General features: G+C 36.1%; 1 protein-coding gene across 20 annotated transcripts in view; it reads left to right on the forward strand.

Annotated features, from left to right (window-relative positions):
* The window catches only part of MAP2K5 (mitogen-activated protein kinase kinase 5), a 275,073-nt gene that overhangs the window by 78,525 nt on the left and 173,970 nt on the right, over nucleotides 1-22,578 (forward strand). For all 20 annotated transcript variants that reach the window (XR_014817174.1, XR_014817176.1, XR_014817175.1 and 17 more), the window contains exon 9: nucleotides 13,038-13,077. Coding sequence is in view for 16 of the 20 variants with exons in the window: in XM_084978867.1 (XP_084834993.1) it covers nucleotides 13,038-13,077 (40 nt within the window). In the remaining 4 variants the exon portion in view is untranslated. The remainder of the gene's footprint in view (nucleotides 1-13,037; nucleotides 13,078-22,578) is intronic.

Raw genomic sequence — 22,578 nt, forward strand, 5'->3', positions numbered from 1 at the left:
CAGTGGCCTGAAAAAGTTAATGCAACTCTGAAAAGTGAGTCATTCAATCGATTTTCCGTATTGCTTTTTAAAATCCAACACTGACCATACCTAAAGAACCTTGAAGACAACTGGAATTGGAAGATCTAGAAACAACCAGTTTATGTTCACAGAGGCGTGTTGGGACATGCATTGGATTTGGCTTTAGAAGACTTGAATCTACATCCCACTCCAAAGCTTGAGAGATAAAAATCATGAAACAGTTGTTAACCTCACCAAGCATATCCTTATCTATAAAGTGGGGATAATAATATCTACCTTATTAATTTTTAATACAAATTTAATAGCTTCCTTATATTAAAAAACCTTTGATAAACTACAAAGCACAGTCGATTATTAACTAGTAAGAGGTTTTCTGAAATAGCTGTTTTTGTGTCTGATTTGGGAAAGTGATTTATTATTAGCTTTCCCCCAAGAAACTGTGAGCAGAGACTATATTATAATCAAGCTATTTCAGGAGAGAAGTTTCCCAGCTAGTTAATCCTCATTATACTCCTGTTTTTCCTCCACATATATTGCCTAACTACTCCATTTCTTTCTTTATTGAATTATTCTTATCTTTAGGCTTTATATTTCTTGCCTCTCTTTTGCCCATTGTATTTTGTCAGAAGCTTTGGTCAAGAGATCACTATGGCTGTAGCTTCCTTGATCTCAAAGGTATTCAGGCCATATATTATAAGTTACTCCAGTTGAGTGCTAAAGGCTTGAATCAGGCTGCATCAACTTAAGGATGAAATATGGAGGCAGTGATGACCACATTAACTTTGAGGCAGGTGTGGGAGTTAAAGCAGGCAGGTATATAACCAAAACAAATTGAAGAAGAAATGATAAAATGTAGAATAATGGTAACTTTTCTCTGACTAGAACTTCTTCTCACCTTGCAAGTTCCCCATATTATATATTAGGTTGATGAGCCCTATGTATGATCAGCATCTTGAAAGAGTTGTTAATATCTGTAACCCAATAACATGTTTGATTTGATACTTAAATAGTCGAGGAGGCCCTGTGGCTTAACTATAAATTATTTCACAATCAGTAGTCAAGCATCTGTAATGAGTTTTTAGGCAGAAGGAAGGTTGGCATAGGCTGCTGTTTGAACTAGTACAGTTTATATAAAAGCTTTTTACAACTGCTGTTTACTTTGGATTTCCTATTTTAACAGCTAGAGCCTGGCTAATGTGTTTATCTATTATGGAAGCAACAACTGTCAGTGTTGATTTCCCTGAAACTGTTTGAATTTTTTCCCATGGATGGCTATTTTAGTATGTGACATGTTGGTAAAATCCACCCCCAAAGAAATTTACCAAGAGAACAAAAAGATCAAGCAATAAGACAAATTACATATCATTGTATTAAAAGGCAACATCGAGGGTTTTTTTTTTTTTAATTGATCTCACAAGATAACTAAAGATTTTTGTTTTGTTTGGGTATGCATGTTTTTCTTAAGCCAAAGCTTAACTACTGCTTTCACCATTTTAGTGACTAGATTGTTAGGTATCCCATTCACTTGGAGAATTTCCAACAATTGATAATGCTCTATAAATAATTCATAGAGTAATTGTGTCCCTCTTTTCACTAACCTTTTATGAGGTGTGCTATGTGAGAAGTGGAACTTTAAGTCAGTGGCATTTATTCCACATGGTGTATGAAAGAATTGCCTGTTCCCTTCATAGGGCATTGGCAAGGCTGTCATTTTAGTGTTCTTGTTTTGCCGTCATGATTAAAAGTCATCATACATGCAATTCCTTTTGAGATCCTTGCTTCAAGAGGAAAAAAAAAAGAAAGATATTTTCTTACTCATGATGACCATTTTGGTAACAAAGTGTCATTTATCAGTTATGCTGAAATATGAAATATTTACAGTCAGGTCAGTCCCTACATTCTTAAATTATAAGAGAATCACTAGAGAAGCACAGATATTCCTTATTATAAATTCTTTCTCCTCATAATTTAAAGTAATTTGATTAGAATGTGTTCAGAAATTAATATGCAGAATAGTGCCACAGAAATTAGTGCCTACTTTAATTGTATAAGATTGTACAGGCTTTATCAGAAAATATATGATCAGCTCTAGGTTATTTATTTTGTGAACGAGAGTCAGCTGGGATGATTCATATTTTTTTGGTTCTCCTAGAATTTGAAATTCTAAGCATAAATAATTTCAGTAAACATTGTAAAATACAGATGCAATTGATCTTACACATGACATAAATTTCTGTGGGAGTCCAGATGTTGAATTGTGAACACAGGTTGTTTCTCCCTTATGTCCTCTGTGAAGGTAGGACTTTTTAACGTTTTGTTTTTAAATTTTTCTTTTTTCCTTACTCACTTTTAAAGATTGGTATAAAAGTTTATTTTTTGGAATGGTATGTCAATACATTCTCATCAGGATTTGGTTGAAGGTAAGTACACCTCTAGCCTTGTGTGTATTGTACTACATCTGTATTTAAAATTTCAAATAGCACATAATAGGATTAATTACATTTGTCCCCAAATATTGCTTTTGAAATCAGTTACATGTTCTTTTAGGACTTACTCTGTAAGTTATTGCACTTGGCAGTATGGGAGGTGTAATACCACCATTTAGGGCCTCAGGTACCACCATTCTCTGGATTCTGTTACTGATTGAACTTTCTGCACCTTCTTATCCTCTTTACTGGTTCCCTCTCATCTTTCTTACTTCTGGATTTAGAATGACTTGGGTCCAGTCTTTAACTTAATTCCTAAATTTTGTATTTCCATGGCTTTTCCATCTCATTTATATATTGGTGAAGCCCAAAAGTCTGTCTCCAGCCCTGTCCTCTTTCCTGAACTTCAGACTCATATCTAATGACCAGTTGAATATCTTTTAGGCATTTCAAAGTTACCCCAAACTAGCCTTATTTCCTCTGAAACCTGCTTCTTCCACAGGTTTTCCAATCTGAATAAATGGAAACTCTATTTTGCAAGTTACTCAGGACAAAAACCTTGTAGTTATTCTTATTCCTTATTTTTCTTTCAGACCATCCATCATATTAACCCACAAATCATGTTAATCTTGTTAATCTTTCCTCAAAACTATTTCAACAAGCTAACCTTTTTTTGCCTACCATCCTATACCAAGCCTCTATTATCTCTTGCTGGGATTATTGCAGTAGCCTCCCAACTACTCTCCTAGTTTCTATTCTTGCTTTCCTTCAAGATGTTCTTTCTACCCAGCAGCTAAAATGATTCCTAAAATATAAGCTCTCTCCTGACCCTATGGCTTTTTATATTACTCAGAAGGATTGCCAAAGTCCTCAGCATGGCCTTAATGGTATTGCTCAATCTGTCTTCCCCTTACCTTTCTGATCTCGTCTCCCACAACTAGCCCTCTTGCCTATTCCAATTCCACACACATGTCAAACACACACTTCCACCTTAGGGCCTTTGAACTTAACATTTCCTCTCTCTGAAGTCCTCTTTTTTGAGTTATCTAAATCTGTGTTCCCTTATTGCTCAAATATAACCTGATGAGAAAAGAATTCCCTAATCTCCTCTTACCAGTAATATTAAAAAAAAAAATGCCCCTAATCTTGGTCATTTTCTACATACCTACCTTTACTATTTTTCATTCCGCTTCTACTACCCAACATACTGTATTTTTTTTTTTTTTATTATTGTCAGTCTTCCTCCATTAGAAAGTAAGCTTCAGGAGAGCAGGGACTTTTTCTGTTTTTTTCCTTTGTTCTGTCCACAATGCCCAGTGTAGTGCTGGGCAGTTGAAGACATGAATTATTTATTAAATATATAAGCTAAGTGCCTAAGAGGAGAGTGTGTCGTATTCTGTGTTAGAAGTTAGGGATATAGCAATCAGCAAAATGGACCTTGACCCTGGCTTTGAAATTTAAAGTAGGATAAGACATGGACCCTATATTAAGAATTTACGATATAGTTTGGTAATCAGAGTTTATAATATAGTTAAATAAAGCATACGCTAATGAAGTTACTTGACAAATTTTGAAGAAAAATAATAATTTATAATAGTAAGTAACATGTAAAGTATCATAAGACATCAGAGTAGTTGATGTCAGTGGATAAATTCAACCACAAAACCACAGAGTAGGGAACCTGGTAGGTGAAGTTTTAATGTGTTCTTTTTCTGAATCCCACTTTCAACATTTACAATATCCTGAAGTGTACTTTTTTCAAATCGTTCTCTGTTTATACTCTGTCTATACCAGAAAGAGCACAAGGGTTGAATTGAAACAGACCCATATTTGAATCCTATATCTGCTGCCACTCATGAATTCTTATTAGCTTGAGTGAGTTTCTTAATACCATACTATTCCTGAGCCTGTTTTTATTATTATCTATAAAATATGACATATACAACATCACCATATGGAAATCAGAATAATTCTGTGGACTCTTAGGAATTGTTAGTTCCCCATTTCATTTTCCCTTCTCCTGACTACCTCATTTATTTATTAGCTTGAAAGTATTTGAATATCTATTGTATGCTAAGTATTGTGGTAGATACTATATATACAGTGTTGAATAAAGTGGATATGATCTCTGCCCTCATGGAGCTAAAAAGTGCAGGATTATATAGTCTAAAGCTGACTAAGTAAGATTATTTTATTTTTGTTAATAAATTCTATAATTTGCCTATCATCTTAGCTTAAAATTTTAGATTCATCTTCCTCATTACCATGTTTCATAAATTCTTTCTGGCCAAGGTCTTTTTTTAACTCTATTTTCCCTTATCCATATATAAGAGAAGGCACTTCATATCACTACTTCTTACATAGACTACTGTAACAGGTTTCTAAGTGCTCTTTCCTCTCTCTAGTTTCTCCTCCTTTCCAGTCTTATTGTGATAATCTGCAGCCAGAGTAAAGATTTTAAAGTTAAGGTCTGATCATGTCACTTCTCCATCTAAGGAATGTCAGTGGCATTTATTGGCCAGCAAATTGAGTAAAGCCAACTTTTTTTTTTTTTTTTTTTTTGTCTTTTTGTTGTTGCTGTTGTTGTTGTTGTTGTTGCTATTTCTTGGGCTGCTCCCGCGGCATATGGAGGTTCCCAGGCTAGGGGTCCAATTGGAGCTGTAGCCACCGGCCTACACCAGAGCCACAGCAACTCGGGATCCGAGCCGCGTCTGCAACCTACACCACAGCTCACGGCAACGCCGGATCGTTAACCCACTGAGCAAGGGCAGGGACCGAACCCGCAACCTCATGGTTCCTAGTCGGATTCGTTAACCACTGCGCCACGACGGGAACTCCTAAAGCAAACTTTTAACAACAAAAATAAAGGCTGAAAAACATTTTATCCTCAAACAATAGAAAGGAAATAATTTTCTCAGTTAAGCTATCATTCAAGAATAAGGGCAAAATAAATACATCTTCAGAAATGAATGTAAAAGAAATATAAGTGTGTGTCTGCATGTGTAGACAGAGGGACAGAGAAATAGACGGATAGGTAAGGGGGAAGAGTTAGTTTATTACTGAGGAAAATACTTTATGTAGAAAGAAAATTAATTCACTTGAATCCAGAAAGGGACAAAATGGAAGAAGGAATGGTGGCTGTTTAAACATGTCTATATAAAAAACAATTTTAGTGATTAATTTAGAGACAAAAAATGAAGTCAGGAATTCCTGTCATGGCATAGTGGAAATGAATCCGATTAGGAACCATGAGGTTGCAGTTTCAATCCCTGGCCTCACTCAGTGGATTAGGGATCCGGTGTTGCTGTGTGCTGTGGTGTAGGTCACAGACATGGCTCAGATCTGATGTTGCTGTGGCTGTGGTGTAGGCTGGCAGCTGTAGCTCCAATTGAATCCCTAGCCTGGGAACCCCCATATGCCACAGGTGCAGCCCTAAAAAGCGAAAAAAAAAAAAGTCAAATAAAAAGATTGGACAAAATAACATCAGAAGACATGATTAGAATTAGAGCATTATAAGATTTTTATATTGAGAGAAGAATATCAGTAGTGATTAACTGCATGTTTTGTTAAGTCAGGTATGATTTAAAAATGTATAGGTAACAACTGAAAGATAATGAATGTATAACTTCAAAACAAATAAAAGGAATAAAGGAGAAATAAACTAATATTGTGAGGGAGACAGAGGGGGCAGTGTAAAGTAAATGACTAAAGTGGTAGAAATAAATCCATGTATATCAATAATTACATTAAATATAAATAAACTAATATTGCCTGTGAGTAGATTGGTCAGATGGAACTTTAAAAGATGCAATTATCTGCTGTCTGTACTATTTTAAGATATATTCCTCACACATAAAGACAGAGAAGGGTTGAAAGGAAGAGGTTTGGGGGGAAAGATACCAGCAAAGACTAATCAATAGAAAGCTGTTGTGGTTATATTAATATAAGACAAACAGACTTCAAGGCAAAAAGGGTTTTTTTTGTTTTTGTTTTTCTTTTAGGGATAGTGATAGAAAGGACTACTGTATTATGATGGTAAAAGGAAAGAACTTTGAATATATAATAGCCCTAAACTTGTATATAACTAATAACATAGGCTTAAAATACATAAAGCAAAAACTTGAAAGAATTGCAAGTAAAGTTTGCTAAGCCCACAGTCATAGTGGGAGAATGTCTCTCAGTAATCAATCAACCAGACAAAAATTACTAAGAATATAGGAAATTTTAATATCACAGTTAATATGATGATCACATGATTTTTTTGTTTTCTTTTTTTTAGAGCTGCACCCGTGGCATATGGAAGTTCCCAGGCTAGGGGTTGAATTGGAGCTGCAGCTGCCAGCCTATGCCACAGCTACAGCAACACAAGATCTGAGCCACATCTGCAGCTCAGAGCAACACCGGATCCTTAACCCACTGAGTGGGGCCAGGGATCAAACCCATGTCCTCATGGGTACTAGTCAAGTTTGTTATCCTTAAGCCACAGCAGGAACTCCTGATTACATGATTATAGCACACTTTGTCTTTCAAATTGAGGATATACAGTATTTTCTCATACAGAAAATTTATTTTTAAAGAACTGATTATATACTAGGACACAAAAGCAAGTCTTATTTAGTAAAGTTTGTAACATACAGATCACTTTTTCTGACTATAATTATTAGTTTAGAATTCAGTAATAGGTTAACCCTATCATCCATTTTGAACTTAAAATGCAAATATCAGTAATTTATGGGTCATTTCATACATCATAATAGAATAAAAATATTTACAACTGGATAATAAAGGACCATCATATATGAAAATTTATGATCTACAGTGCACGTCATACTTAAAGATAGTTTTCCTGCATATTAGAAAAGAAATATTCAATTTTTTTGGCCACACCCACTTCATGCTAAAGTTTCTAAGCAATGACAACAATGGATCTTTAACTTCTTGAGCCACCAGGGAACTCCTGAAAAATTAGATAAAGTGACATTACTTGCTTTTCTTAACAATATGTGTGATATTGCAGCTTTTTGCTAGCCTTCATAGTTAAACCTTTTGTTTGTAGGGCACATAGCCTGACTCTTAAGCACAGAGGTAACTCCTGTTCTTGCAGTTTGTTTTAGCAGATTTTACTCTTATAAACACCTAGTTACCCTGAAATCTTTCTAGTTTCCTAACATTTAATGCCTCCTTACTATGTGCCAGCCCCTGTCTTCAGTGCTTCACTTATATTATTATCTTACCAAACCTTGTGAATCTGTAAAATAGGGACCAATTTCCCCTTTTCAGACTTGAGGCACATGTGGCAAGATGAGGTTTAGTAACAGTCCCGGATCACAAGTGACAGAGCTAACATCAGAATCTGTGCAGTGACTTAGAGCCTACACCCTTCACTCTCTGTCTCCTTATCAGGATTGGCAGTGATTGCAAAAATCCTTCCTTCCTTGGAAAGTTTCAGTATGATGAACCTGACTGAAATAGGTTAGTACCTTTGTAAGTTTTGAATTATGAGTTTCCCTGCTCTAGAATGCAATTAAGAAAACTTAAACATCACCACATTTTTTTTTTTAGGTCCTAAAAAGTATATATTCTGCCTAAGTTCCAGTCTTGGCTTTGCCATTGACTAACTGTGTGAGTTTGGATAAGTTTTTTTAAGCTTGGTTTTAGATATTTCTGACGTAAAAGGAATGGATTAGACAATTCTCTATATTACCTACTTGCTCAATACTTACGTCTATTCTTTATTCTACCAAAACTAAAGATTGGTATCACCTTTTTTGTGCAGTCATCTAGAATCATTTTCCAAATGGAAAAAGGAAAGTAAGAAACTATGGAAAGTATAGATGTTCTCTTTTACTTGTCTCCTTGTTATTTTAAATACTCAAAAAATTTATACCAGGGTACTTAGCTTTTATAATCCTAAAATGTGTATATATTGTGTGCTCAATTTTAAGGGCTGGGACTATTCCCAGAAGCTTTGTGCTGATCACAAATAATGGAATGCTCAAGGACTCAGCACTAAAAATAACTCATAAAAATGCTTCTTCCATGCACTCATTGGAACAGGTAATTACTGTGGCAACAACAAATTTGAAGTGTTAGCTGTTAATTAAAACAATGCAGAGGTGTATACTTGTCTTTTGGTGTAACCAGAACCTTCCATTCAAACTTCTTTAATCACTTTACAGTTAATGTGTTGAGGAAGGTCAAGACAATTGAGATGCAGTAACCATCGAAAGTAAACAAATCCTTTTCTCTGGGTACAAGGCCGTTTGCAAAGTTAGGGACACACTCAACCCATACCTGGCATTTCTTTGTCCTCAACCTCTCCTTGATGACTGAATGTTAAATTGGTACTGTTTTTGCACTGTAAACCAAACCACATACAGCATCTTTATTGTTCGAGATGGAACACACACTGGCATGGATGATTTAGTGTGCATCATAATTAAATCATCAAGCGTCCCCTTTTAATTCACTTGGTAATAGGAGACCCTTCTTTTGGAAAAGATATCAGTTTTCTTGATGGGCTAATTAAGTTGCCAAACTGTCCAGTGTGGTACACTTACTAGACTATTTGCTAATCATTTCCTTATCACTTCTCTTGTTCCTTATCACAACACTGTTCTTTTTACAACTTCTGAATCCTTGTGTATGCATTTAACTATTTATCTTTACATTTCAGTCTTTGGTTAGTGATTCTAATATACAGTATTTTAAAATGTTGAAATTGGAAGAAACTATGATATTCAAGATGAAAAATAATCTATCACTAAGTGTTACATATTATATTACCTGGAATAAAATTACTAAATCCCTTCAAGTCACATTTCATATTGGCTTAGTCTAACAACTTCCCTGTCATGCACTAAGAAAACATACAGTGTAGGTTTTTATATATTAATTTATTACATGAGTTCAGATATGTCATGATCAAATCATGACATAGTTTCACATTGTAAAAGTCTAATGTTAACATAGATAGGAAAGTGTTAATTTGTTGCGAAATCACTGTAATATATATAGGGGTTCCACTTTAAAAATGTTATACCGCTTTATGCAAAATATAAATTTTTTTAAATTTAAGTTTTGTAATTTAGATATATTTATATCTACTTGGGAGGTTAGTATTTAGAGGAAGTCTTTAGACATTTATACAGATTAAAGTACTGTTTGGTAAAGTAAATAGTTACCAACTTTTATAACCTTGCCTTTTCTTTAAGTGAGATATACCTGAATTTCTCTACAATTAATTGGTAAAGACTAAGTCTACCTTCCATAATTGGCCTTATCTTTGTTCACTCAAGTAGGAAAAGCAGAATGAATTTTTTATAACACTCATATATATGGGCATAGGTGTATATATTGGTATATATGCTTTTCTTAGTTTTACTTGAAATTGTAGCATTTTATATATGAAAAGTTACAAGTACTTGTAGGTTCTTAATAACTGAACCATTTCCATAAGTTAGTCACTTTCAAAATACTTGTCAATGATTCCACCACTCTGTAAATTTACTCTTTAATTATACACTTAAAATGAGTGAATTTTATCATACATTATTATACCTAATAAAGCTGTTTTCAAAATTTGTCAGAGCCAAAACAAATTTATTTCTGCTAAAACAACAGAAAATGATGTTCTCATTTTGATAATAGTGGAATATATGTTTTGTTTCTTTTATGAATAAGCAATTTTTTAATTTTATGATTTTTATTTTTTCCATTATAGTTGATTTACAGTGTTCTGTCAATTTCTACTGTACATCAAAGTTGCCTAGTCATACATATATACATACATTCTTTTTCTCACATTATCCTCCATCATGTTCCATCGCAAGTGATTGGATATACTTCCTTGTGCTATATAGAAGGATCTCATTGCTTATCCACTCCAAATGCAAATACTTTGCATTAACCCCAGACTCCCAGTCCATCCTGTCCCCTCCCCCTCCCCCTTGGCAACCACAAGTCTGTTCTCCATGTCCATGAGTTTCTTTTCTGTGGAAAGGTTCATTTGTGTCATATTTAGATTCCAGATATAAGTGATATCATATGGTATTTTTCTTTTTCTGACTTACTTCACTTCGTATAACAGTCTCTAGTTCCATGTATGTTGCTGCAAAAGCAATTTTTTTAAACTGTGTGTGACAATAGATGTCACTAGACCTAAAATGGTGATCATTTCACAATATATACAAATATTGAATCATGTTGCACACCTGAAACTAATGTAATAATATTACATGTCAATTATTTATCAATAAAAAAATCCTAAAAATAAATGAATTTTGCTACTAGGCCTTTACCCAGTAAAAATTGGGAGCCTGGTAAATATTTTTTGCAATTTGGCATGTGAGGATAGGGAATCCTTAAAGGCTAATAAATTCCATTCCCCCACATCTTCCCTATCCCACTTATATCGTAATGCTAGCTGGATGAAAGGAAGACCAGTTCAGTCTTGGCTAATATGCAAGATCATTTATGGAGCAAGATTTTAGTTCTTCCAAACTAATTTGTTTCTTTATACATACATGGATTTGCTTGTTTGTGTTACGTGATTTTTTTTTTTTGAAATTTTTATTTATTTTCTTGTTTTCTTGCCATTTTTAGGGCCGCTCCCGTGGCATATGGAGGTTCACAGGCTAGGGGTCCAGTCGGAGCCATCGCTGCTGGCCTACTCCACAGCCACAACAACGCGGGATCTGAGCCATATCTGTGACCTACACCACAGCTCATGGCAATACTGGATCCTTAACCCATGGAGCGAGGCCAGGGATGGAACCCACAACCTCATGGTTCCTAGTCGGATTCGTTAACCACTGAGCCATGGCAGGAACTCCTGAAAATTTTACATATAGCAGATTGTTTTTGGATAGTGGTCAGAATGTGCAGTCCTTGCAGCACATGTGTACACATTTCATTGAAATACAAAAGGTCTTGATGAGATATAATGGTATTTTATTTCTACAAACCTTATTCTTACTCTTTTTCATAAGTGAATGTATTCATATTCCTTTTAAAAAATTTATTTTTAAAATATTTATTTATTTATTTATTGCTTTTTAGGGCTACACCCACGGCATATGGAAAGTCCCAGGCTAGGGGTCTAATGGGAGCTACAGCTGCCAGCCTGTGCCAGAGCCACAGCAATGCCGTATCTGAGCTGCGTCTGCGATCTACACTACAGCTCGTGGCAACACCAGATCCTTAACCCACTAAGTGAGGCCAGGGATCGAACCTGCAACCTCATGGTTCCTAGTCAGAATCATTTCCTCTGTGCCATGATGGGAACTCCCCAAAATTTTATTAAAGTATGGTTGATTTAAGTATGTTCTGTCAATTTCTGCTGTATAGCAGAGTGACCCAGTAATACATACATATGCATTCTTTTTCTCATATTATCTTCTATCATGTTCTATCAGAAGTGATTGGATATAGTTCCCTGTGCTATACAGTAGGATCTCATTGCTTATCCATTCTAAATGTAATAGTTTGCCATCTACTAATCCTAAACTCCCATTCCCATCCTACTCCATCCCCCTTCCCCTTGGCAACCACAAGTCTATTCTCCATGTCTCTGAGTCTTTTTTTGTTCTATAGATAGGTTCATTTGTGCTGTATTTTATATTCCAGATGTAAGTGATATCATACAGTGTTTGTCTTTCTCTTTCTGACTTCACTTAGTATGAGACTCTCTAGTTGCATCCATGTTATTGCAAATGGCATTATTTCATTCTTTTTTATGACTGAGTAGTATGCCATTGTGTATATGTCCCACATCTTCTTAATCCATTTATCTGTCAGTGGACATTTAGGTTGTTTCCAAGTCTTGGTTATTGTGAATAGTGCTGCTGTGAACATATGGATGCATGTATTTTTTTGAATTGTAGTTTTGTCTATGCATATTGCTTGAGTTAAAATGTAATTACTTCACTGTATCTGATAATTCAGGCTTTTCTCTGTTCTAAGGCTTTTTTAATATTGAGAGATGCCAGCTTTAGGAAAAGATGAACCACATACTTGAGTCATGTCACTCTGCGACTTCTTACGTGAATTTATATCCTAGGCCATAGCTAGTTCCATTTGTTTTGAGATTATTTTGATGAAATGTGGGGATATAGTTTATATGTCTATATCTATATAATTGAAACAAAAGGAAAACTCACCCTTTCTTGTAGTTGTACAGTGCTTAGTAGAGAGCTACAGAAGACTCCCCCGAAACAATGACAGTATGTCATAAGGGATCTGGAGCCAGAAGACTTGGGTTTGGTATCTAGTTCTGCCTCTTACTGGCTTTGTGCCATTGCTTAATTTCTTTCATTGCTGCTTAATTTCTCTATGTTTCAGAGTTCTTGGCTCTAAAAAGTGGATAATCATACCAGCATTATCTTAGATGACAATTTTAAGATAATATATGATGAATCACTGTGTAAACCATTAAACTAAATAGAAATATAAATACTACTGTTATTGTTCTTTGAAAGTATTATATATCCCCTTGCTGTGGATTTATTCTGATTTACATTTATGTCCTTAACCATTATGTAGGTTATTTACTGATCCTAAGTGATTTTGTTATTTTTTTTCTTTCCATAGAGCATATCATGTTCCAAGTGGGAAAATATTAGCTGTAAAGGTAAGTGCTGGATATATTTTATGAAACTCATGAAGTTTTTGAGGCTTACCATTTTCCTCCCATTCCTACTCCCCTTAGCTTGAGTCACAGATATTGTCAGAGAGGAAATAAAATAGATTAAGGTTTGGGTGGTGGAAGCTCTGGCCCTGTCATGACATTCAAGCTCCTGAAGGTCTTTTTAGTGCCTCCAAATGTTCAATTATAAGCTCCTTGTATTGTGATTTTTTTTTTTTGGTCTTTTCTAGGGCTGCACCCACAGCATATGGAGGTTCCTAGGCAAAGGGTCGGATCAGAGCTGTAGCCACCGGCCTATACCACAGCCACAGCAATGCAGGATCTGAGCCATGTCTTTGATCTACACCACAGTTCACGGCAATGCCAGATCCTTAACCCCCTGAGCAAGACCAGGGACCGAACCTGCAACATCATGGTTCCTAGTCAGATTCGTTAACCACTGAGCCACGACAGGAACTCCTTATGATTCTTATCATTGTCACTCACACTTATTTCTGCATTCCCTGCTCAGTGACATCACTCTCTTCCTCATCCTAAAGCTCAAAATCTTAGTAGTCATTCACTCCTTTCTTTCATCTGCCATATCCTGTCAGAAATTTTCCCTGAATTGCATCCGTGTGTCACTTTCTTTCTATTCTTGCCCTTATTGCCTTGGACTTGTATCAGGACTCCTACCTGGCCTATTATAAACTTCCTCACTGTATCTTTTAGTCTGCCACTGGTTGAATCCCAGATCTGATATGTTGTTTTCTTGGCACTCCTCTTCCCCCAGCTCTAGCAGCATACAACATAAAGCCTACCATGTCTGCCTCGCTTCTTTACATCTTTACGGCATCCTGAAATACCCTAGCACCCTGCCCCCGAGTAGAGTGAAGCACATAACTCAGGGATATTCTAGGCAGTTATCTGAGATGCTCCTCACTTGTTTCCATCCTGTTCATAATGTATACCCTATAACTGCTATACTCCAAGATCCTAGTCCTGCTACACTATTTTGGATTTAATATCTGGCATCTGCTGTTGGATGCTTGATCACCCCATCATTTTATTTCGTATTTCCATAATGGGCTCTCTTGAATTGCACCACTGATTGAACCCCACACTACCTCAAGTCCAATTCCATAGAACTCCACTTCCAAACTGGGCTCTTAGCTAACAAACTGGTCAGGCCTACTTTGTTCCTCACTCTCCCCACAAATTGGTCTGGCACTCTACACATAGGCCCTTACCTACCTTTACAGCCACATCCTCTATTTTGCCTGAGTGTTATTTCTGTTATGCCATTTATCTCCATTCTCTGAGCTGTTAATAATGAAAGCTTTTATTATTATTTTTTGAATGACTATTATATGCCAGGTATTATGCTAGATTCTTTATAATTATTATCATTAATCCTTAAAACTATAAAGTAAGCCTATATATTTTAGATTTTAGGTCACACCTTGGACAATGAGAAGAGCAAGGCCAAGATATAAAACAAAATCCGTCTGGCTCTAACATGTCCCCCAAAGCACATGTCCTCTGCCACACCATGCATCCTTCATACCAGTTATTACTATTGCTCATCCCTTTGATTTCCATCTCCTCTAAGATGCCTTCTTAGCTGTCCATGGTGAGAATTCAGTCTCTTTCCCTAACACTTGCATAGTGTATATATTTCTGCATCTTTTATCTTACCTAGGAAACTAAGAATAGGAACAGTTAAATTGCAGTTGGTTGTATTTTTTAGTAGGGTTAGACCAAAACTAAAACTCAGGTCTTCTGACCACCGTGCAGTCCAGAGTTCTTTTTCCATACCACACCTAGAATGTGTTATGTATTTTATCAAGTCTAGTTTTAATAACTCCATTAACTTTTGGTGAGGAGCTACAGGAGCACTCCCGCTTGGGATGTTTTCTTTGATATTCTAGCCAAACTAGGTTCACAAAATTCTAGATCCTTGGAGATTATCTGTCATAGCCTCACATTTAAAGAGGAAGAACCTCAGGTCCAGATAGTTTCCAGACTGTAGAAGCAAGGTTCAGCCCAGTATTTCCCCGAGTTCACTGAGCAAGTACAGCTCTGTTGTATCCACCTCAGCACTGGGTTGTCTTTTTCTACTTTATGAGTTCCGTCTTCACTCAGAGGATGTGTCCATCTGACTCCAGCATTGTTTCTTTCTTCTTTCTTTCTTTTTTTTTTTTTTTTGGTCTTTTTAGGGCCGCACCTGTGGCACATGGAGATTCCCAGGCCAGGGGTGGAATTGGAGCTGTAGCTGCTGGCCTATGCCACAGCAACAGCAACACCAGATCCTAGCCACGCCTGTGACCTACACCACAGCTCACGGCAATCCTGGATCCTTAACCCACTGAGCAAGGCCAGGGATTGACCCTGTGTCCTAGGATCCTAGTCAGGAAACTCCACGGTTTCCTTTTTATCTAGTTATTTCTTTGTTTAAAACTCTTAGATTGGAGTTCCTGTCATGGCTCAGCAGTTAGCGAACCCGACTAGCATCCATAAGGATGTGGATTTGATCCCTGGCCACACTCAGTGGGTTAAGGTTCTGGTGTTGCCGTGAGCTGTGGTATAGGTCGAAGACTCCGCTAAGATCCCTCATTGCTGTGGCTGTGGCCTAGGCTAGCAGCAACAGCTCTGATTAGACCCCTAGCCTGGGAACCTCCATATGACGCAGGTGCGGCCCTAAAAAGCCAAAAAAAAACCCCCCCACAAAAACCCAAATAACCCTCTTAGATTGTTGCCAGTGATGTATTTAAAGACAGTCAACTTAGGTTATTCACTCCAAGAGAGGGGAGCACAGCTATAAATCACTCCAAAAAACTGTTTGGCCTTGCAAGTGCACTATAATTTTTCAGAAGTTCATACATTTTGAATTATGTTTAGCCTAGGCTGATAAAAAAAACTCTTGTACATAATTATTTAGTTTGGTGTGACAAGGGACTAACAGTTGTTTCTGGGAAGGATGAAAAGCACATTTAAAGAGAGAGCACATTTAAAGAGAGGACGCATTTTCAGAAGAGCTGTTAGAGATTTTCAGTAAATGAAAACAGTGACTTCACAAATCTGGAATTCACTAACCAGACCATAAAACTGATCTGCAGAGCAGGGACTGTATTGTATTCACTTTGTACCCCTTGATTCTGTAAAATCACACACTAGCTGCTCAAAGAGTGAATGAATGATTTGAGTAGCTATGATTATTGTGTTTAAACTTTTTGTTTAGTCCTTAGCTTCTTGGTAGGGAAAGCAGAAACCATTTTGCTTATATCATAGTCATGACCTAAGAAAAAGAAACGTTGTCATTTCTTCATAACAGAGAGAATTTTTCTTTAAATCTTAGCAATGTTATTTAGTTTGGGGATTTTCCAGATATCTTTCTTTTATTGACTTCTATTTTTTTTTTTTTGTCGTCTTTTTAGGGCCACATCTGCGGCATAGGGAGGTTCTCAGGCTAGGGGTTGAATCAGAGCTGTAGCTGCCGGCCTTCGCCAGAGCCACAGCAACTCCAGATCTGAGACGTACACCACAGCTCACAGCAATCCTGGATCCTTAGCCCAATCAGCAAGGCCAGGGATCAAACCTGTGTCCTCATGGATACCAGTCATTGGTTTCTGCTGAGCCACAAAGGGAACTCCTGATTTCTAATTTAAATCCTTTGTGGTCAGGGAACATACTTTGTATAATTGGAATTATTTTAAATTTATTGAGATTTGGTTTTTGGCCCAGAATAGGAATGATCTTGGTAAGTATTCCCTGTGCACATGAAAAGAATGTATAGTCTATTGTGTAGGATGTGGTATAAATGTCAGTTAGATCAAGTTAGCTGATAGTGTAGTTCCAAATTTCTGTTATCTTTACTGATTTTTTTTTTTTTAGCTACTTGTTCTATCAGTTATTGAAAGAGGGCATTGAAATCTCCAGCAATAACTGTGCATTTTCCTATTTTTTTCTTGCAGCTTTTCATTTTTTTACTTCATATTTTTTGAAGATGTTAGGTTATCTAGGATTATGTCCTCTTGATGAATTGGCCCCTTTATCATTATGAAGTGATTTTCTTTATCCATGGTGATATTATTCTTTGCTCTGAAATCTACATTGATGTTAATATAGCTACTTCAGCTTTATTTTGACTAGTATTAGCACAATCTAGCCTTTTATTTTTAACCTGTTTTCTCTTTGGGACAAATTTCTTATAGTCAACATATATTCGAGTCTTTTTGTATTTTAAACTTGTCTGATAATCTGCTTTTTAATTGAGGTATTCAGATCATTTGCATTTCGTGAGATTATTGACATGGTTGTATTTAAGACTGTCATTTTGCTCTTTGTTTTCTATTTGTTCTGACTCTGTCTTTTTTTTTTTTTAAAAAAGCAGTTGCTTTAGAGTTTATAGTATACATCTTTAACTAATCATAGTCTACTTTCAAGTAATATTGTACTACTTTTCCTATAGTATGAGAACTTTTCAATAGTATACTTTAATGTCCCTCATCCCGATCTTTGTAATTACCATACATTTTACTTACCTTATAAATCCCCAAATACATTGTTACTATTTTTGCTTTTGACAGTCATTTATCTTTTAAAGGCATTTTAAATGTAAGAAAAGATTTATTTTATGTTTACTCACCTAGTTACCATTTCTAGTGCTCTTCATTCCTTTGTGTAGATCTAGATTTCTTCCTGGTATCATTTTCCTTCTGTGTGAAAGACTCCCTTCTTTTACATTTCTTATAGTGTGTGTGTCTTCTGGCAGTGAATCTTGCATGTCTAAAAAGTGCATATTTGATTTTCATTTTTTGGAAGATATTTTTGCTAGAAACAGAATTCTAGGTTAATCACCCTTTTCAGTATTTTAAAGATTTTGTTTCACTGTCTTGTGACTTGTATTATTTACAAAGAAAAGAGTACTGTCATTTTATTTTATTTTTTTAAGTACTCAATGAACTTTATTACATTTATAGTTGTACAGCAGTCATCACAACCAAACTTTATAGCATTTCCATCCCAAACCCTCAGTGCATCCCCCTCATCCCCCAACCTGTCTCATTTGGAAACCATAAGTTTTTCAAAGTCTGTGAGTCAGTATCTGTTCTGCAAAGAAGTTCAGTCTGTCCTTTTTTCAGATTGCACATGTCACTGATAGCATTTGATGTTGGTGTCTCATTGTCTGACTGACTTCACTTAGCATGATCATTTCTAGGTCCATCCATGTTGCTAGAAATGCCGGTATTTTGTTCCTTTTAATGGCTGAGTAATATTCCATTGTGCATATGTACCACATCTTCTTTATCCATTCCTCTGTCGATGGACATTTAGGTTCTTTCCATGTCTTGGCTATTGCATATAGTGCCTCAATAAACATCGGAGTACATGTGTCTTTGTGAGTTGTGGTTTTCTCTGGATAGATGCCCAGGAGTGGGATTGCTAGATCAAATGGTAATTCTGTTTTTAGTTTTCTGAGGAATCTCCATACTGTTTTCCACAGTGGTTGGACCAATTTACATTCCCACCAACAGTGTAATAGAGTTTCTTTTTCTCCACACCCTCTCCAGCATTTATTGTTTGTAGACTTTTGGATGATGGCCATTCTGGCTGGAGTAAGGTGATACCTCATAGTGGTTTTGATTTGCATTTCTCTAGGAGTCGGTGATGTTGAACATCTTTTCATGTGTTTTTTGGCCATCTGTGTATAAGAATACTGTCATTTTAAATCTTTATTCCTCTGTACATTAGAACTTACTTCTTCTCTAACTGCTTTTAAGATTTTTTCTTTATTATTTGTCTTATGTAATTTAATAATGGCAAGCTTTTATGTAATTTTCTTCATGATTCATGTGTTTAGGATTTGTTGAGATTCTTGGATCTGTGGATATTTTAGCTTTTATCAAATTTGGAACAATTTTAGCCATTATTTCCTTAAGTATTACATCCCCATCTTTGGGAACTTAAATTTCTTATATGTTAGATCACTTGACATTGTCTCACAGTAAAATGTTACTCTCGTGTTTGTTTGTTCTAGTCTTTTTTTTTTCTCACTAATACTTCATTTTTGGGTGGTTTCTGTTGTCGTTCAAGTTTTCATGTTTTCTTTTTTAAAGGATTTTATGTTGTCTCTATTTTATTTATTTATTTATGTGTTTATTTATTTAGGCTATACCCCTGGCATGTCAAAGTTCCCAGGTCAGGAATTGAACCTGCACCATAGTTGACCCTGTGCCACAGCTGTGGCAACACCAGATCCCCAATCCACTATGCCACAAGGGAACGTCCTTCATGTTTTATTCTGCATTGTCTCATCTACAATTAGTTTTGTCAAGTTTATTTTTCATTCTAAACATTGTACTTTTTAATCCCTAGAAGTTTATTTGAGTCTTTTTTACATCTTCCATTTGTCTACTTAACGTGCTTCATCTTTCTTCTACCTTCTTGCATATGTGGGACATAGTTATAACTGAATTAATGATCTTTTACTTATATCATCAGTGTCATTTTGGGGTCAGTTTTGATTGATTGCCTTTCCTCCCTATTTTGGGTTGTACTTTTTAATTTTTTTAATAGCTGATGATTTTTTACTGGATACCAGTCAGATGGCATAGGTGCATTCCCATAAATATTCTTGAGCTTTATTCTGAGATGTTGTCTAGTGAATCTGAAACAGTTTGATCCTTTCAGGATTTGTTTTTAAGCTTTATTAGATGGGACTAACCTAGTGGTTAGTCTAATTTTTCCCACTCAGGTGAAACAGTAGTCTTTTGAATACTCTATCCCAATGCCTTGGCAAATACAGCTTTTCCATCCTGGCTGGTGGGAACACAAACTCTACCTAGTGTGAGGTCTGGAGATAGTTTCCTATGGTTCTTTCCCTGGCCTCAGGTAGTTTCCTGATAACCATGGCTAATCATTTCTCAGCTGAAGACTCCAGGGTCTTTCTACAGATCTCTGGAGCACTCTCCTTTTGCTCCTCTGCCAGTGAACTCTAGACGCCTTGGCCGCCTCAGAATTCAGTTCTTTGATCTTAGACAAGTGGCTCAGCTCCCCTGGGTTCTTCTCCTTGTGCGGGATCTGGAAACTCTTGTCTCATCAGTAAGCGGGACAGTCATCGGAGTCATCGATCGCATTTGTTTTCCATCTCTGAAGGATCACTGTTCCGTTTTATGTCTGGCAGCCTTTTGATTTTTCTGGGATTTTTTTGTTGTTATTTATTTATGTTCTAGTATCTCTTCCTCTCTAGTATCACCACTCTGATCCAGCCACATGTTTTTAATCTCTTGTTTGATGTGCTGGCCAACTTTTATATTGATCTCTCAAAAGTAGAAGCCACCATTTATTGATCATTTATAGTGTGCTAAGCACTCTACATTCCTTTTCCTCATTTAATGCTCACAACAACCTTTTGCAGTTACTGCCCTTATGGATCCTTATTTTACCGTTGTAGAAGCTGAGACACAGAATGGTTAAATAGCTTAGTCCCACCACTAATAAAGAATGGAACCAGGCTTTGAACCCAGGCAGTGTGACTCTACGTCCATGCTCTTAATCTCTGAACTATATTGTGGCTCACAACCCTTGGATTTGGCTTCTTAAATCATGGTTCTGATCACATGTCTTTGCTTCTTAAAAGCTGTCAGAGACTCTGCATTACTTCCCAAGTAAACTAAAAACTCCATGGGATGGAACTCAAGATCTTCCACAGTATGTCATCAGCCTACTTTCAAAACACTATCTTATGTGTCAGAATTCTGTGCTTCTTTTAACTTGAACTCATTGCCTTATCTGAACTCAAGTACTTTCTCACTCCAGCACTTTTATTCATGTATTTCCCTCTAATTAGAATGCCTTCACCCATGTCTAGACCAGTCAAAATCCTTCACACTCTAAAAGTCAGCTCTAAATCTTGCTCCTCCATTGAAATTATTTGGATAAATCCTGCCACATATAGTATATATATATATATCTCACTCACTTGCCTTTTTCTTAACCTCTCTGGAATTCTCTGTATGTGTCTTTTGTATTTGCTGTTATTATACATGTACACTTCCTCTGTTACATTGAAATCTCCTTGTAAACAGGGGACATATTTATCTTCTTGTCTTTCTCATTGATTCATACAGAACCTTGCATATAGGGCCTAGTACAGAGCACTTCATGTAATGACTAGATGTTTTAACACATAATTTGTTAACTGACGAATAGAATAAATTTTATTCTTTCGTTTGTTCTTTACTTCTTTGATTCATTTTTTTGAAGAAACATCCTGAAAGCAGCTTTAGCTCACATACAAAATATCCTGTAGTGTTCTTGGTATGGACCATTGCTCTCAACCCAGAGTATTTCTTAGCTTTTTTTATATTAAAGGGTGAAATGAAAGGTTAAGAGTTAGAAGCACATTTGATCTTTTCCTGACCCCCTCCTGACTTTTGTGTGACTTCAAGCATGTCACTCGAACCTCTCAGTGACCTCAGCTGTGAAACTGGGCTGCGCAGTGTCACATAGGGATTTCGAAGAGCAGCAAATCACAGTCCTTGTCTAAACAGAATCACCTGCAGGGCTCTGATGCCTTCGTAGAATGATGAGGGAAATTTAATTTCCCAAGTCAAGTGGTCATTTGGATCCAGACTTTGAATGTCTGTGGGAGCCAATTGCATGAAGGTCCTTGAAAACCTCTTTTCATTCTCAAAATATTTCTAATTTTTGTTCTTGTTAATGTTTGTATTTTTAAGGCTTTTTTATCTAAAGCATATTGCAATGTCTGGGTATATTATGGTGCTTACCTCTTCAGATTTCAAAGGTAGGAAAATTCCACTTTAGATGTTATAAAAAGCAAGTTGAATTTTGGGACGAATGGAAGTACCTTGAATTTTTATTTTGTACCATTGAATTCAGAAAAAAATTTGCTCATAGAGAGTACTTTTAAAATGATATTAATGCTATTTTGAAGATAACTTTTTGATGATTGTGTATGATTCATGAAACATGTTTCTAATTAGCTTTTGGAGGGGTAGGAGGAATTCAGGTAAGCAAGATGATTGCAAACAAGTAGAGCAGAAAACATAAAAACTGCTGTTACCCATCTTGCAAACAGAACCTTTTTATACTGTTAATATGTTCTGTAAAAATCTTTCAAAGAGTAGAGCTTAGTTGATTCCCCAGGATTGTCCATTTTCTAACTGGGAAAAATCCATCTTATGGGAAATTTAGCAATGTATATAGCATGTGCTGATTATCATTCTTTGACTGCTTTGGGTTTCTGCTGCTTTTAAACTAGCATTTAAATGGACCATTTGATTAATCATTTGTATACTGACTGTAATCCTCCCAAATTTCCTTTCTGAGTTGTACATACTGTAAAAGACAATTATGTCGCCACAGATTAAATAAGCAAATTAAAATAGAATAGCAGCTTAATTTGACCTGTGATTTTGCTCTCCTTCCCTTTAGTGGAGCCTGTGCCACTCCAGCAAATAAATGAAGTCATCCATGACAGCT

This window comes from Sus scrofa, chromosome 1, assembly GCF_054392235.1.
Source record: "Sus scrofa isolate SSC_HxYL_T2T_F1_AM1 chromosome 1, Sscrofa_HxYL_maternal_Yorkshire_Landrace_v2.0, whole genome shotgun sequence".
Lineage (NCBI taxonomy): Eukaryota > Metazoa > Chordata > Mammalia > Artiodactyla > Suidae > Sus > Sus scrofa.